This window comes from Trametes versicolor (genome assembly GCF_000271585.1).
Source record: "Trametes versicolor FP-101664 SS1 unplaced genomic scaffold TRAVEscaffold_11, whole genome shotgun sequence".
Classification (NCBI taxonomy): Eukaryota; Fungi; Basidiomycota; class Agaricomycetes; order Polyporales; family Polyporaceae; genus Trametes; species Trametes versicolor.
In genome coordinates this window covers 1897430-1909995 of record NW_007360331.1, presented here as the reverse complement: position 1 = coordinate 1909995, position 12566 = coordinate 1897430, and the positions used below count along the sequence as shown (strand labels likewise).

The 12566-nt window shown below is 56.7% G+C and overlaps 8 protein-coding genes and 1 non-coding gene across 9 annotated transcripts; 6 read left to right on the top strand and 3 right to left on the bottom strand.

Annotated features, from left to right (window-relative positions):
* The first annotated feature begins 147 nt into the window (after window positions 1-147).
* On the top strand, window positions 148-819 carry TRAVEDRAFT_31345 (uncharacterized protein). Its single transcript, XM_008044453.1, has 2 exons — window positions 148-674; window positions 736-819. The coding sequence occupies exon 1, from the start codon at window positions 158-160 to the stop codon at window positions 536-538; it is 381 nt and encodes a 126-aa protein (XP_008042644.1). The 5' UTR covers window positions 148-157; the 3' UTR covers window positions 539-674; window positions 736-819.
* A 755-nt stretch (window positions 820-1574) lies between these two features.
* TRAVEDRAFT_52095 (uncharacterized protein) lies at window positions 1575-2089 on the top strand (the record flags this gene model as incomplete). The annotated part of the gene is made up of 4 exons (XM_008044631.1): window positions 1575-1632; window positions 1691-1749; window positions 1809-1997; window positions 2069-2089. The coding sequence occupies 4 exons, from the start codon at window positions 1575-1577 to the stop codon at window positions 2087-2089; spliced, it is 327 nt and encodes a 108-aa protein (XP_008042822.1).
* Window positions 2090-2423: 334 nt separating this feature from the next.
* On the top strand, window positions 2424-2517 carry TRAVEDRAFT_t186. The gene has a single exon. It is a non-coding gene; the product is annotated as a tRNA-Ala (tRNA).
* Window positions 2518-2787: 270 nt separating this feature from the next.
* TRAVEDRAFT_132311 (uncharacterized protein) lies at window positions 2788-4680 on the bottom strand (the record flags this gene model as incomplete). Its single annotated transcript, XM_008044993.1, has 11 exons — window positions 2788-3315; window positions 3369-3448; window positions 3502-3571; window positions 3629-3955; window positions 4010-4110; window positions 4170-4232; window positions 4284-4309; window positions 4364-4390; window positions 4452-4467; window positions 4523-4567; window positions 4623-4680. Coding segments are annotated over 11 exons (1341 nt in total), but the record flags the coding sequence as incomplete, so codon positions are not given.
* Window positions 4681-5117: 437 nt separating this feature from the next.
* TRAVEDRAFT_74470 (uncharacterized protein) lies at window positions 5118-7413 on the bottom strand. Its single transcript, XM_008044992.1, has 4 exons — window positions 7094-7413; window positions 5610-7023; window positions 5429-5545; window positions 5118-5366 (listed from the first exon to the last, which is right to left on the bottom strand). The coding sequence occupies exons 1-2, from the start codon at window positions 7394-7396 to the stop codon at window positions 5611-5613; spliced, it is 1716 nt and encodes a 571-aa protein (XP_008043183.1). The 5' UTR covers window positions 7397-7413; the 3' UTR covers window positions 5118-5366; window positions 5429-5545; window position 5610.
* Window positions 7414-7548: 135 nt separating this feature from the next.
* Window positions 7549-8736, bottom strand: TRAVEDRAFT_31343 (uncharacterized protein). The gene is made up of 4 exons (XM_008044452.1): window positions 8387-8736; window positions 8203-8333; window positions 7995-8147; window positions 7549-7939 (listed from the first exon to the last, which is right to left on the bottom strand). The coding sequence occupies exons 1-4, from the start codon at window positions 8702-8704 to the stop codon at window positions 7726-7728; spliced, it is 816 nt and encodes a 271-aa protein (XP_008042643.1). The 5' UTR covers window positions 8705-8736; the 3' UTR covers window positions 7549-7725.
* A 140-nt stretch (window positions 8737-8876) lies between these two features.
* TRAVEDRAFT_31342 (uncharacterized protein) lies at window positions 8877-9391 on the top strand. Its single transcript, XM_008044451.1, has one exon. The coding sequence runs from the start codon at window positions 9136-9138 to the stop codon at window positions 9295-9297; it is 162 nt and encodes a 53-aa protein (XP_008042642.1). The 5' UTR covers window positions 8877-9135; the 3' UTR covers window positions 9298-9391.
* TRAVEDRAFT_154250 (L domain-like protein) lies at window positions 9370-11118 on the top strand. Its single transcript, XM_008044991.1, has 5 exons — window positions 9370-10175; window positions 10229-10329; window positions 10391-10583; window positions 10638-10721; window positions 10776-11118. Exons 1-5 carry the CDS (start codon window positions 9604-9606, stop codon window positions 11053-11055), a joined length of 1230 nt encoding a protein of 409 aa, XP_008043182.1. The 5' UTR covers window positions 9370-9603; the 3' UTR covers window positions 11056-11118.
* A 437-nt stretch (window positions 11119-11555) lies between these two features.
* TRAVEDRAFT_60652 (uncharacterized protein) lies at window positions 11556-12466 on the top strand. Its single transcript, XM_008044990.1, has 2 exons — window positions 11556-11886; window positions 11961-12466. Exons 1-2 carry the CDS (start codon window positions 11708-11710, stop codon window positions 12295-12297), a joined length of 516 nt encoding a protein of 171 aa, XP_008043181.1. The 5' UTR covers window positions 11556-11707; the 3' UTR covers window positions 12298-12466.
* The last annotated feature ends 100 nt before the right edge of the window (window positions 12467-12566 follow it).

The window sequence follows — 12566 nt, the reverse complement described above, 5'->3', positions numbered from 1 at the left end:
CGAGCCCCTCCATCTCTTCTCCGCCCTTCGAGCGCTCTCGCTCACTCTGAAGGAAGCACTAGCAACGGTCTCAAATGCGGAGGTGCATGTCCTCCTCAAGCGCGTGCCGTACCTCTCCTCCCTCGCCATCGACTTCTCGCCCACCATGGTACGTCTTATGTGGATGGTGCCTCGGGCCGGCGCGCTTCTCCACATTGCGCAGTTTGGGTCACGGTTGACGGAGTGCCTCCTGAGCAACCTCCAGCTCTCCGAGTACGAGCTGGACCGTGCTCTTCCGCAGGCCGCACTAATTCCCCCAAACACCCAACTCGTCGTGCTTGCTATCGGCTGCGTGTTGCACGAGGGTCGTTCCGACGCACAAAGCGACCTGATGAAGTGCGCCGCGCTGGTGCACAGGCTCTTTCCGAACCTGGACCTCAGGCGATGCCGCGCATGTCCCCCGAAGTCGGACCACTGGGAGACCACGGGCGCGTGGAACACAGTCCTCACCGAGGTCGAGCGGCTTCGGCATGCGGCGGTTACTCGGATGGCCGTTTAGCGGCTGTAGCACCCTGACATCCCTGGATCCATTGACGCATATACCCATGTTCAGTGGGCCAATGCACACGGGCTACGCTACCACGGGATGTATCAATAGCAGGACGATATGGTCTTGCCAGGGCTCTAGGTATGGTGTGAGTACCAACAGTCTCGTAGAGCCTCATGCCGTACTGACCACCGCTTTCATCTCCGTAGGTGGTGCACTAGAGATATCGTCCAGGTACCAAACAGTGATGTACTTACCTTGATGATGCGTTAACTCGCCCTCAACGTCACGAGCGGCGAAGACATGCATTCAAAGTCGGCTTCGCTTGATACCCACTCTTTTGCCGAACATACGGACAGTGCGCTGCCAATGCGGTCTCACCGTGTGGCTATATGCGCCACATCTTGCGAGCGCGGACAGACCCTGGGCATTTCGCAATGGATGGGTGCTCTGAGGTATAGATGCTGTTCGACTATCATCCAGGGCGGCCACTTGTGATGATCATACCGCCCGAGTGCTCGCTCGGATGCGAACTCGGTAAGTTTGCCTGCTACTACCACCCGGCAGGTTGCAACTAGAGGCAAAATATTACCTTTGGATGCGACTGCTCCCTCTAAATTGTACGTCGTTTTCTTTCAATGCCGCATAATCTGAGGTATCCGCTGCTCACAGTTTGTCAATGCAGGAAGGTGTCCGCCCTACACCACCATGACCAACCGTCAAAGATGTTTGATTTTGTGGGTGTCAGTGGGCTCACTGGTATGATTTCGCGTCTATCTATCTCGCTCATTTCTACACCGCAGCACGCTCGCCGTCTTCCTAATTCAAACTTGCTTGCCGGTGGCGAGACGGCCGGTCTTTTTGGGAGGATCTCCGCGGTACGTCTGTGTCTTGCCGGTCGTGAGCGACTTATGGACAGAGTACTTAAAGGGTCTCTGAGCCCCGAGGACGGCGGACTCAGCTTCGCCCTTCGTTCTCTCCTAATTCCTCGTGTCTCAGCTTCTCTTCGCGCACGTTCCTTCTGCCGCGTTTCGTGAACTTGTTCACCATGGTCGCCACCTTCATCCTTACTCGCACCTTCGCCATCTCTGCTCTCTTTGTTGGTGGTACGTCCCAGCTAGCTCACAGTCACACAGCGTGCATGCTCACAGAATGCGTTTGCAGCGGTTCTGCCGTTCGCCATTGCCGCGCCCCTTCCCTCGCCGGAGGTTGTCCGCTCTTTCGTACGCCTCAATTTTATTTGCGACTCACGGACAATGCTGAAATTCCTATCCCTACTCAGTCCTTCGACAAGCGGTTCTGCCGCCAGATGAGCTGCCTGTTCGAGGTCCCCACGGACACTACGGATGGCCCCTCAACGGAAGCTGCGGACACTGACGCGCAACTCACCAAAATGGCGTCGGACGGCACGGAAGCTGTATTCGTCGCAGGGGGCATCGAGCCGGAAGAGGGCGATGTCGGAGACATTCCTGTGCGTACTTCCTGTCTACTTACATGGTGGCTTCTTTTAACATGGTGCTGATCGCGAATCTGTGTCTCTAGGAGCCTACCGAAAGCTTTTGAACCACGCGCACTCTGCAGCTCACAAGCCCCCGGCCCCCCCCCCCTTCGCTTATTTCCAAGCCAACTCGAGTCTTCTGCCCATACCACTAGCACTAGCACTCCAGCGATGCGCCTCACCTAATGTCTATTGCCTGACATCCCCTCCTTCACGCCCCGAGCCCTCTTTCGTCAGTTTATTTATTGGTTTCTTGTTGCCGTACGTTATCCTTCAAATTCTGCAAGACAATACAGTCAATTGCAAGTTGGAGTGGTTCATCGTACGCACTCGACGATGCCCTGCAGCTTATTGCCCGTTGATATGGGCCTGTGAAGGCCTCATTTAAGGTTTGTTCAAGGGCATGTGGTGTAGTTGGTTATCACGCTCGCTTAGCATAAGACCATTGTGTAAGGTTTGCGAGAGGGGTCCGGTTCAATCCCGGACATGTCCATTTTGCTCGTCCATCTATGGTCGTCTCGGCGGCGACGTTGCAAACAGACTTGCAGAGACAGTCGTTGTGAAGTAATATGGAAATATGCATGGTGTTCGCCCACGCCAACCTTGTGAGTTTTTCCGAGCCGCGGAGAAACACTACAAAGGACGGACTAGCTCGCCGCAGATGTAGATGTTCAAACTTTTATGGTATCAATTACCACCACCAATTCCCAGAAAAAATCATACGAGGCACAAGTATCTAGGTTCTATATCGTACAACGCATCTCTACACAGGGACCTTCTCGTTGATAGACTTTTCCGTCCCAGCGTCCTCCTCGTGCTGCACGGCCCGCTCGCGCTCCTCCCTCCGGTCTCCAAGCCGGCCCCCGATGTCGCGAATAACAAGCCATGCCGGCACCAACGCGATGCCCCACAGCCCGAAGTTGACCGCGCTGGCCCCGACGGCCGCGAAGCTGCTCACACTCGACAGCCCGTAGCTCACCGCCTGCGCCGCGCTCTCCGTCCCACGCAGCAGGCCCGCGATCCGCACGACGTCCTCTGGTGTCTTCGCGAGGTGGCCGATGACGAAGTACAGGTAGAGGTACTGCAGCTGGAACGAGAGCACGAGCACGAGGAACAGCGTGAACGCGCTCCCGAAGCCCGCGACGCCCCAGTCGAACGTCGGCTTCGTGCGGTCGAAGCGCGTCGTGAGGATCGTCGACCAGATCCACCACCCGCCCTGCGTGGCCAGGATGAAGAAGAACGCGCCACGGGCGCGCAGCTTCAGCTTCACTGACTTGTTGTCCAGGAACCACTGTGAACATATGGGTAAGAATTATATTCGGGTATTCGAGCAAGTGTGCGTACCCCGAGCAGGTTTCCACCAGTCAATGCCACGATGGCGGAAAGGAAAGAGCCCAGCGCGCGAGCGCGAACGCTGAACCAGACTGTCGTATAAAACATCAGCAAAATTGAGGGGTCTAGGAGGAGGTTGACGCACGTGAAAGGTAGGTGAACATCACAGCCTCGGAGAAGACCGCCTGAGCGATCAGAGGCACGATGAGAAGGAACTGCAAAGCAACTAGCGGTCAGATAACCTGCGTCGTTGAACTAGACGGTATACGTACTTCGCGAGTGCAGAACAGCTTGACCGTCGCGACCAGCTCAGACTTGGTGGAGCCCTGGATCTCGAGCTTCACAGCCCGCCCGTCCGACCGCTCCACCTTTTTCGGCGGCGTCAAGAGCAGGCCCGCGAACGGCGCAAGGGACTGTAGCACGATGAACACGATGTACACCGTGTACGAGACCTTGCCCGCCTCGCCGTTCTTCGAGTTCAGGCCCAGGTTGACAGCGCCGCCGATGAGCTGTCCGAAGACACGGAAGGTGAGCCAGAAGCCGAGGAACTTCCCCTGGTTGTACGGCTCAGGGTAGGCGAGCGCAATCGCCGCCTCGGCCTAAGTCACACGGTGTTCAGCGACGAGAAGAGTAGCGCTAGGTATAGCACGCACCATCCAGAAGAGCCCGGCACTGAGTCCGCACAGCGCGGCGCCGACAAGTACAAGCCATTCCGTGCCGAAACGGTTGTTCGTGTACAGGCCCGCGGCGTATGCTGTAACACATGTCACGATTGAGGAAGCGGCTACGATGGCGGCAAAGGTGGCGACTCACGAGCATAACCCATCGTTCCGATGATGAGTACGGACTTGATACCAATGACGTTTACTAGTGCGCCTTAGGGAAATGGGTTAGCTATGATATCTTCCCTACGTGCGAGTAACATACTGGAGAAGAAGCAAGAGAGGACCATGCTATACGAGAGGTTAGCGGAGGGTAAAACATGCATGAGACAGTCGAAGACGTACAGGCAGAATGTGAGGGCGTTGGCGGCGCTGAGGGGAGGCGCGGTTAGAGACTGTTCTGTCTGCGGACGCGGTGCGCGGTGAGACTCACTTCACGAGATGCGGGCCTGTGTACGGAGTCAGTATTGCACGTTGACTGCGATGCGGAATTGATAGACTCACTAGCTTGACCACCCGCGCCTAGCGAGTTCATGGCGCCCCAGATGCCTGCGTCGGAAAAGTGTCAGTTCAAACGTTGCCGTCCCGTGTATATTCGACGCACCCGGCGCGAGGAAGTTACACAGGCCAAGGATCACCGCATTGTAGAAGGTTGATCTGTACCTGTGAATGCCATGACGTCAATTGCAATGATCGGCCTCCCCGAAAAGTAGCGGCGTACCATCGTGGCTTCCGGACATGATCATGAGGAAGCGAAGCAGAGTCCTGGATCGAAGCCGAGGTAGACATGGCAGCTGTGAGACTTTGCGCAACAGAGGATGCGACGAGCTCTGACCCCGCTCCAAAATGACTTTTGAAGGGGAGAATTTGATGCGCTCATCCCGCCAGAGGATGGCGTAATCCGCGAGGCGAAATGGCGACGTGATTTTGGCCTGCCATTTTGAATCTTGTGGACCCCGGTCTTCCAGAGGCACCGTCCAACACCCGATGAGGGATTGTCGATCAGGCCCCGGCCCCGTAGGAAGAACAGCTTATTCTGGCGCGGTTGTAACGGAATTGGGCACAAGTACAGTGGCGAGATTAGACGCCCGTGGGAGTACGAACTGGCGCCCCTTTCAGCTGATATGCTTGGGCGTGCGTGCTACGGACGCGTTTATCGCATGCTTCTCCGCCGATGACGAAAGTAGGTGCCATTTCTGAGTGGGGGAAGTGCGCCTCTGCAGAAGGCGAGGTGGTGTCGACTGAAGCAAGCGAAGGACTTCAAGCAAAGCTGGGCGGACCCGGTACGATCGAACTTCCCGTATGACCATTGCCTCAGTACGAGACCACAAACGGTTCAGGATGACATCTGCGGATGAGCGCGAGTTTTGAGTTTCATCGAGGAATACATACAGCCTCAACTAGACTCACTGATACTAAAGAGGTCTAAACTACGCGTTCGAAGCTCCGTGCGAGGATGGGCAACCCAAAATTATGCACCTCCGGTATAATTCGGATTGATTGCGCGTCGCGCGGCGCAACCAGAGCCTATATAGATCATATTCGTCAGTAGAAGGACAACACTGCCAGCACGAACGCAAAGAACGCTTGCATCATAGTACGATCTTCTTCCTGGGTAGGACGAGATCAACATGTTCGAGCACTTTGTTCCATACAGGCTCCTCCCGCAGTGGGTGGCGCGCGGCAGTACGAGACTTTTTCGTGTCGATGTTCGGGAACAGCTTGGCTACCAGCATCGCGCATTTGGACAAACGGGGTCCCTCGGAGTCCGAGTACTGACCGCAGTCGGTCTCCGCATGGTCGACTGTGAGTACTTCGATGCTGGAAGAGCATGGTAGGGGGTTCGTCCGCGCTCGCCGCCCTGAGTACCCTTTGAGGTCGTCTAGAGTGATGCGCAGGTGATCGAGATGGAGCACCCGGAGCCCAGAACCGCAGCGCGCCATGTCCACGAGCGCGGAGACTCCGAGGCTTGAGCCTTGATGTCCCCAAACCGACCACCGGCCGAGGTCGACGGACAATGTCGAGAGGTGTGGCCATGCCTCGGCGATGGCGCGCATATCAGCAACGGAGAAGGCCATCACGTCTGCGCTGCATTTGAGCGAGAACTCCCGCACAGAGGAGATGCCGAACAGGGGCTCCAGGGCCGACAGGACTTCAAACGGGGTCTGGAAGCGCGCCTCCCCCTTGCTAGGTCGCTGAAGATCCAACAATATAGAGTGGGCAGCGGGGAACCGTTGGACGAGCTCGGCGCATAGTTTCCTGCATCCTGTAGTGGTCGAACAGATGCCAGGATCGATTCGGAGCGAATGCAGATTAGAGGCGGATAGAGGTACATAATAGTGACGTGTCTCCGACCGCGAGGAGCAATCGTATTTCAGGGCTAGAGTTTTCAACGGTAGTAGTTCGAGGGGGAGGGAATGTGTTGCCGTTTCCGAGGGAGGTGCGAGTGCAATCGTGAGGCTTTCCAGCTCTTGAAGCGTGTCCAGCCTGGCGTCTCTGAGAGCGTCCGCAGAAACTACACCGAGGATCGTCAAGATACGCAACTTCGGCATACCAGAAATGCCGGATAGGCTGGCACAAGAGCTGATTTCGAGCTCCTGAAGCGTAGGTGACAGGCGTGCGATGTTCCGTAAGAGGAGCGGAAAGGTGAGAGCATACTCTTCCTCTGAGGACTCCACTCCGTGGGTTGGAATGAAGTGGGCAGAGAGTTTGCGGAGACATGGCCCGGCAAGAACATCGAGCAACACAACCTGATCTGTACCACGCATAAGCCAACGCACTTCGCGCAAGGTGGGAAGCATCGGCTCCGTGCCGGCTAAGCGTGCGAGGTGGAACCAAACTGAGGACGAGATGATCCTCCCTAAGGGCTCCGGGTCTTCATCATCGTTATAGGCGTTGGGGTAACAGCATAATCCAGGGTTGTACGTTTCATGTAGGACGCGAACGTACGCGGCGTATTCGCGAAATCGCGTCCACTGGTCTTCGTTTGGTGTATCCGTAAGTACCTATTAGGGAGTCGGTCGCGCAGGCATCAGTACTTGTGGCGGTCGCTATGTATGCAGGCACGGCACGTACGTAGGTGTCATACTCATGGCCTTCACCCCAGTCCTTGTCCCCCTCGCGTCCGTGTTCAAGTTTCCGAAAGTGTGGCGCGAGTAGCTGGAGCAGCGGGAGGACGGAGGGGAGGTATTCCCACAACACTCTGAGCGATGGATCGCGGAACGCCCGACATACACGCGCACATCTTGCAAGAGTTTGTGTCTCCGCGTCGTTGTGGCACGGTTCGTCATCATGCGTCTCGCTGCTTTGGCGTTGTCGTCCAACGTGTTGAAATACTTCGAGGAGAATGTCTTGGTTCAGGAGGGCAAGAAGAGCCATGCCTGGAGGCGGCGTTTGTCTCCCGTAGAGGTAGCTCAAAGTGATGGTGGTGGTACAGGTTCAACAGGAATTCGCCTCAGATTCGGCTGCTGCAGGTTTGTAGCGATCAAAACATACAGTACATTTAGGGCGCGTATAAGCTCTAGCTCTCACTGTGATACTACGTCATGTTGCGAGAGACTCGGTAGATTTTACACACCTCTTTCAGTCGACCAGGAGAATCGCAGTTGTGCGTAAGAATGAGGGAAGAATGTCCGCAACAAATGGATATATGTAATGTACCGAATCGAATCCAACGTACTGTACTACTGCCCCGACTAAGCATCAGCTTAGTATCCCGCCGCGCCTGGTGCGGAAGTCCCCTCGCGTTTGAGGCGGAGCAGAACCTCCTTGAAGCGGGTCAAGTCAGTTGCGCCCGGGCCCGTCCGCGCAATGGTTTTGCTCTGAGAGTTCTGCAACTCGATGACCTCGCAGATGCGCTCCCATGTCGTGCCCTGCGAGAGCGAGGCGTTCAGGGTGGCGAGGAACTCTTCCTCAAGATCCCTGAGTGTTTCACGCGTTAGCGCTGGGATGCCCTGTATGCGGACACAGGACGCACTTGTTCTCCCGGATGTTCCGCTCCTTCTTCGCCGCATACTCCTCGTAGAATTGGTCAATGGCGTGCTCCGCCTTCCCAATAGTCTCTTGCCGCTTGGCTCTTGACGCCTCATCCCGGGCCTTGATCTCCTCGGCCTGCTTTTCCCGCCAATCCCTGCGCATATACTCAGTAACCACATCTACTGTCGCAGTGCAAGACAAGTACACACTTGATGACTTGAGGCTCATCTTCCTCTATGGCTTGGTTAAGAATAGGCGTGGACGAGTACGCGGGTTGCGGCGCGAAGGTAGGGGTAGTTCCAAACGCAGACTGCTGCTGCAGAGGTGGCGAGAGCACTTGCTGTTGGTGCTCGTCAGCTAGCCCACCCATACTACACTGATTGAAACACTCACCGAAGGGACCTCAATGTCAGGGAACTCATTCTCGAACTTCTCGATCTCGTCATCACCCGTGACCTTCACATCCCGCGGAGGAGGGCTGCTGAAGTCGGAGAAAGAGGCAAAGCTCGCGGTCGAGCTCAATGGAGGTGCCACAGGTGGTGCGGAGGGCAGGGAGATGTCGCCGGAGCCGTCTAGCGAGATCTCGGGGAAGGCAGACGCGGCGCGGTCCAAGTCGAGGTCATCGCCAGTGGCAGTCGCGTAAGTCCCGCCGGTGGGCGTACCAAACTCCTCGCCCAGAAGCTCGCTCTCGCGTTGCAAGAAGTCACTCATACTATGGAGCTCGTCGCGGTCCTGGTCGTTGTAGTTGTTGACGTATAGCTGCCCGTCGTCACAGCTAGCGAGCGCAGCGTACAAACAATGCCAAACAACACAATGGGCGCCTAATGACGCTCCCCGACCGCATCGCCCGACGCCCGACGTTAACTTGAACGTCGACCACGCCCTCCTGCGATTTGATGCTCAAGCAGCGCGTGCCTCTACTTGTCTGCTGCTTACTTTTATTGTCTCAGTGTCGAAATCGCGGAACCGCGGCACTCATTTAGGATGACGGTCGACAGGTCTGGGGGCTATATGCTCTGAGGTAGAGCTCACTGGGGTTGCTGTCGCTTGGCCGAGGTACACGTTCAACGAGCCCGGGACTTCCCTGTTCTATGCTGCTAGGCCGGGAGAGGGTGCTGGGCTTGGACCCTGGTACGGATACGATGTCTTTGTGTCGAGGAGCACTTATTGTGCGTCTGCTATTGTTCTCTGCCTCACGCTCGGATGTGGCTACGACCACGGCTATGGTCCTCGGGAGGCCCATAAAGCTTCCAAAGCGGCTGTCCGTCCTCTCTTCATCTTTGACTCTGCACACGACCTCTTGACGAGCTATGAACCGACATCAGCCTCCTCCATCTTCCGACCAGTACTGGGATCGCAACCCGCGTCCCCGCGCTCCTTTAGCAATCACTGTGCCCCCTCCAGACTACCCTGTCGAGTCTTCACGCTTCTCGCCCGAATCTCCTCCCCTTCCACGACCCACCCACAAGCGATCGCAGTCCGCCTGGACGAACACGAACACGCTCAAGTCGGACGCGACGCCGCCAAAGGATCCCGAGCTAGGCCCGGTGTCCAGTCCTCAAGCCCCGCATTTCCGCGACAGGTTCACCAAGTTCTTCTTCGACATTCGCATGGCCAGACAGCGCGACCCAGTCCTCCTTCCGATACAGCAGCCTCCTCTGCAACAGTGGCGCGGGATCGAGAAGCAGGACCAATGCCAACACTGTCACAAGAAGCGGAAACGGGACAAGCTGCTCATCATCGCGATCATCGTGTTTCTGCTGTACTTGTTCAGCAACATGGTGTTCTTGAACGTCCGTGTCCTGAACATGTCGTCGCCACCACCGCCACCCTCCACAAACTCAAGCGCCTCATCCTCTACGTCCTCACCCAACACTCTCTCTGCCGACGCTCAGCAATGCATCTCGCAGTACACTCTCAATGCGCCTACCGATCCGCAGTCGTATCCATGTTCGACGTGCTACCCTGTGCTCAGCGCAGTTCCCTCGAACTTCTCCGACGGGAACTCCCAGGACGCCCAGACGATCGCGGACGCGGTCCAGTTCTGCGGGCTGCGGAGCATATTTGAGACGTCGAACAGCGACGGGCAGGCGGCGCTGTCGACGGGAGGTTGGGACAAGGACGTGCGCTTTTGCGCATGGTCCGGGGTGAAGTGTGACGGATTTGGACGCGTTTCCTCGCTGTGAGTCCCCTATATGCGCCAATTGTTTACACTGCTGACCAATAGTGTTGCAGACAACTCTCGTTCCCTTCGGTCCCTGCGAGCATTCCAACTGAGATCGGAGGTCTGACAGGCCTCACCAGCCTGCAGGTCATTGGAGACACCAACGTACCGGGTAAGCATCCCCGTTCAATGCCTGGCCGTGTTAGATGTATTGACGCGTTCTTGTGCGATAGGAGGATCCTTACCCTCGACCTTCGCCCAGCTGACAGGGCTTACGAGCCTTGACCTTGAGTCGACGGCTATCACCGCGTTCGACACAAGCTTGTTTACGTCGTTGAACAAAGTCACCACCCTTACCTTGGTCAAGAACGCGAACATGGGAAGTGAGCTGCCATCGAGCGTCTCTGCTCTACCTCTGCAAAACTTGTGCGTACTTTCGTATACCTCCGTCCGTGGCGTGAGTTGCTGACCATCACTCAGGGTCGTCAACAACCAAGCATTGGCCTCAGACACGCTCTCTACGCTCGTATCCAGTACCTCTCTCCAAGGAAGCCTGAAGCTCCTGTACGTAGCCTACCTTTCTTCCGTCTTGTACACATCCTCACCTACCTCATACAGCGATCTGTCTTCCACCTCCCTCTCAGGTTCTATCCCTTCCGGCATCTCCTCGTTCACCTCCCTCGTCGAGCTGCACCTTGACGGCAACTCGCTCACGAATCCTCTCCCCTCGTCCTTCCCACCATCCCTCCGCACGCTCACGCTCACGAACAACACGCAACTCTCCGGCGCCGTCACCTCCGGCACCTCCTTCTGCGCGCTCTCGGGGCTGCAGACGTGCGACATGCGCGGCACGGGCCTCAGCGCGCAGGGCGCGTGCGGGCCGTGCCAGTTCCAGTGATGCACGCCGTCGCCAGGAACTTCCGCCCGACATTCATTTGCGCGTGCTTTGCCGCGATTCCTCTCTCCCACCCTCGTTTGTTAGATTCATTCGACCCTCATGACGATATGCATGACCGCCACGACACTCCTTTGTAGCCTACTCTGTTATTCGATCTGTATCCCTGTATCGACGCCCCTCGTTTCGTTCGGACTGTATGTATAATTATTGTTCCCCTCGCTAGATCTGCTGTAGCATATAGCTAGCTGTTTTCGTGTATACTGCCATGTGCTCTCTCTGGACTGTCTGTATAGTCTCGACGTAATCATCAAGTTAATGGTATCAGTTGTCGTTTTGACTGAGAATCGGCCTCATCTCTCATAGTAGCATTGGGATTCTGTGTAAGAACTGCGAAGGTACCCGACACCGTTTACATATAATCAGGCACCTTGAGTTCGTGCTTCCTTTCGTTCTTACCACCATCCCCCTGGTTTTGTTACACCTGCTCGCCCCACATCTCCAGCTGCTATGCTCGTCAGCCTATCCCAACACCTCGACGATATTGGTTTCGACACCTTGGGCAGCTGCAGATGATACAACGGCGCATATAGCCAACGCCCCGGCTCAAGAAGTTGCTTACAACAGCTACACACATGCAGACTTGCGCACGTTCATGCAGCATGCGTCGACGTCGCCGCGACGTGCAACGCGTGGTCGCGGCAGAGATGTGCAGCCACAGGAACGGATCGTCTCCTTGGACATCGGACAAATGACGACGGTGTGGATCGGCGTTCGAATGTGTCGAGCACTCTGCGACCTCGAGGCGCATGTTTTGGACTCTTATAATCAGCGGTATGTTCACAACACAGGGACCTGCCCCGTTGCTCAGTGCTCACCATGCCCAAATTCATGTCTCGCATATACAGGACTACCTCAGGGCCCCGCGCCGATCCCAACACCGAGTCCATCACGTCAAGCGCAGTCCTCGAGGGTCTCAGCGCCACCTGCTCGAGGACTATGTGCGTGTCGCGCTTCCCATTGGGATTCCCAAGGCTCGCTCACATGGTCTCCGGAGAACGCGGTCACGTCGCGTTCGGCCCACAAACTTCCTTGGTTCTGCCACATCCTGCGCTGCTCTACGATTCTAGACCCCCGTATACTCGAGCACGTTCGACTGCTGTAAACGAACGGAGCAACCCAGGAGCCCATCCCACTGGCAAATCCTGCCCGCACGTTCAAGAATCAGGGGGCGCCGCGCCCTAACCCCGCGACCAGGACCCGCGATACCGATTGCTGGACAGCCCCGGTGCTAAGTTTGTCCTGGAATCCGAATATCCGCTGTCATTTCAGTGGGAGATACGGGGGCGAGCCACGCGGGCCTCATGTGCGAACTGATACCGCGCATCACTGAGCAGCAGCAGTGATATCAGCTCCTGCCGTGTTCACATCGCGCTTCCCCCTGGCGCCGCCGAGCGCCTCGGCGACGCGCGCGCTGTGGCATATAAGCTGCACGTCGTCCGTGGATCCGCGCG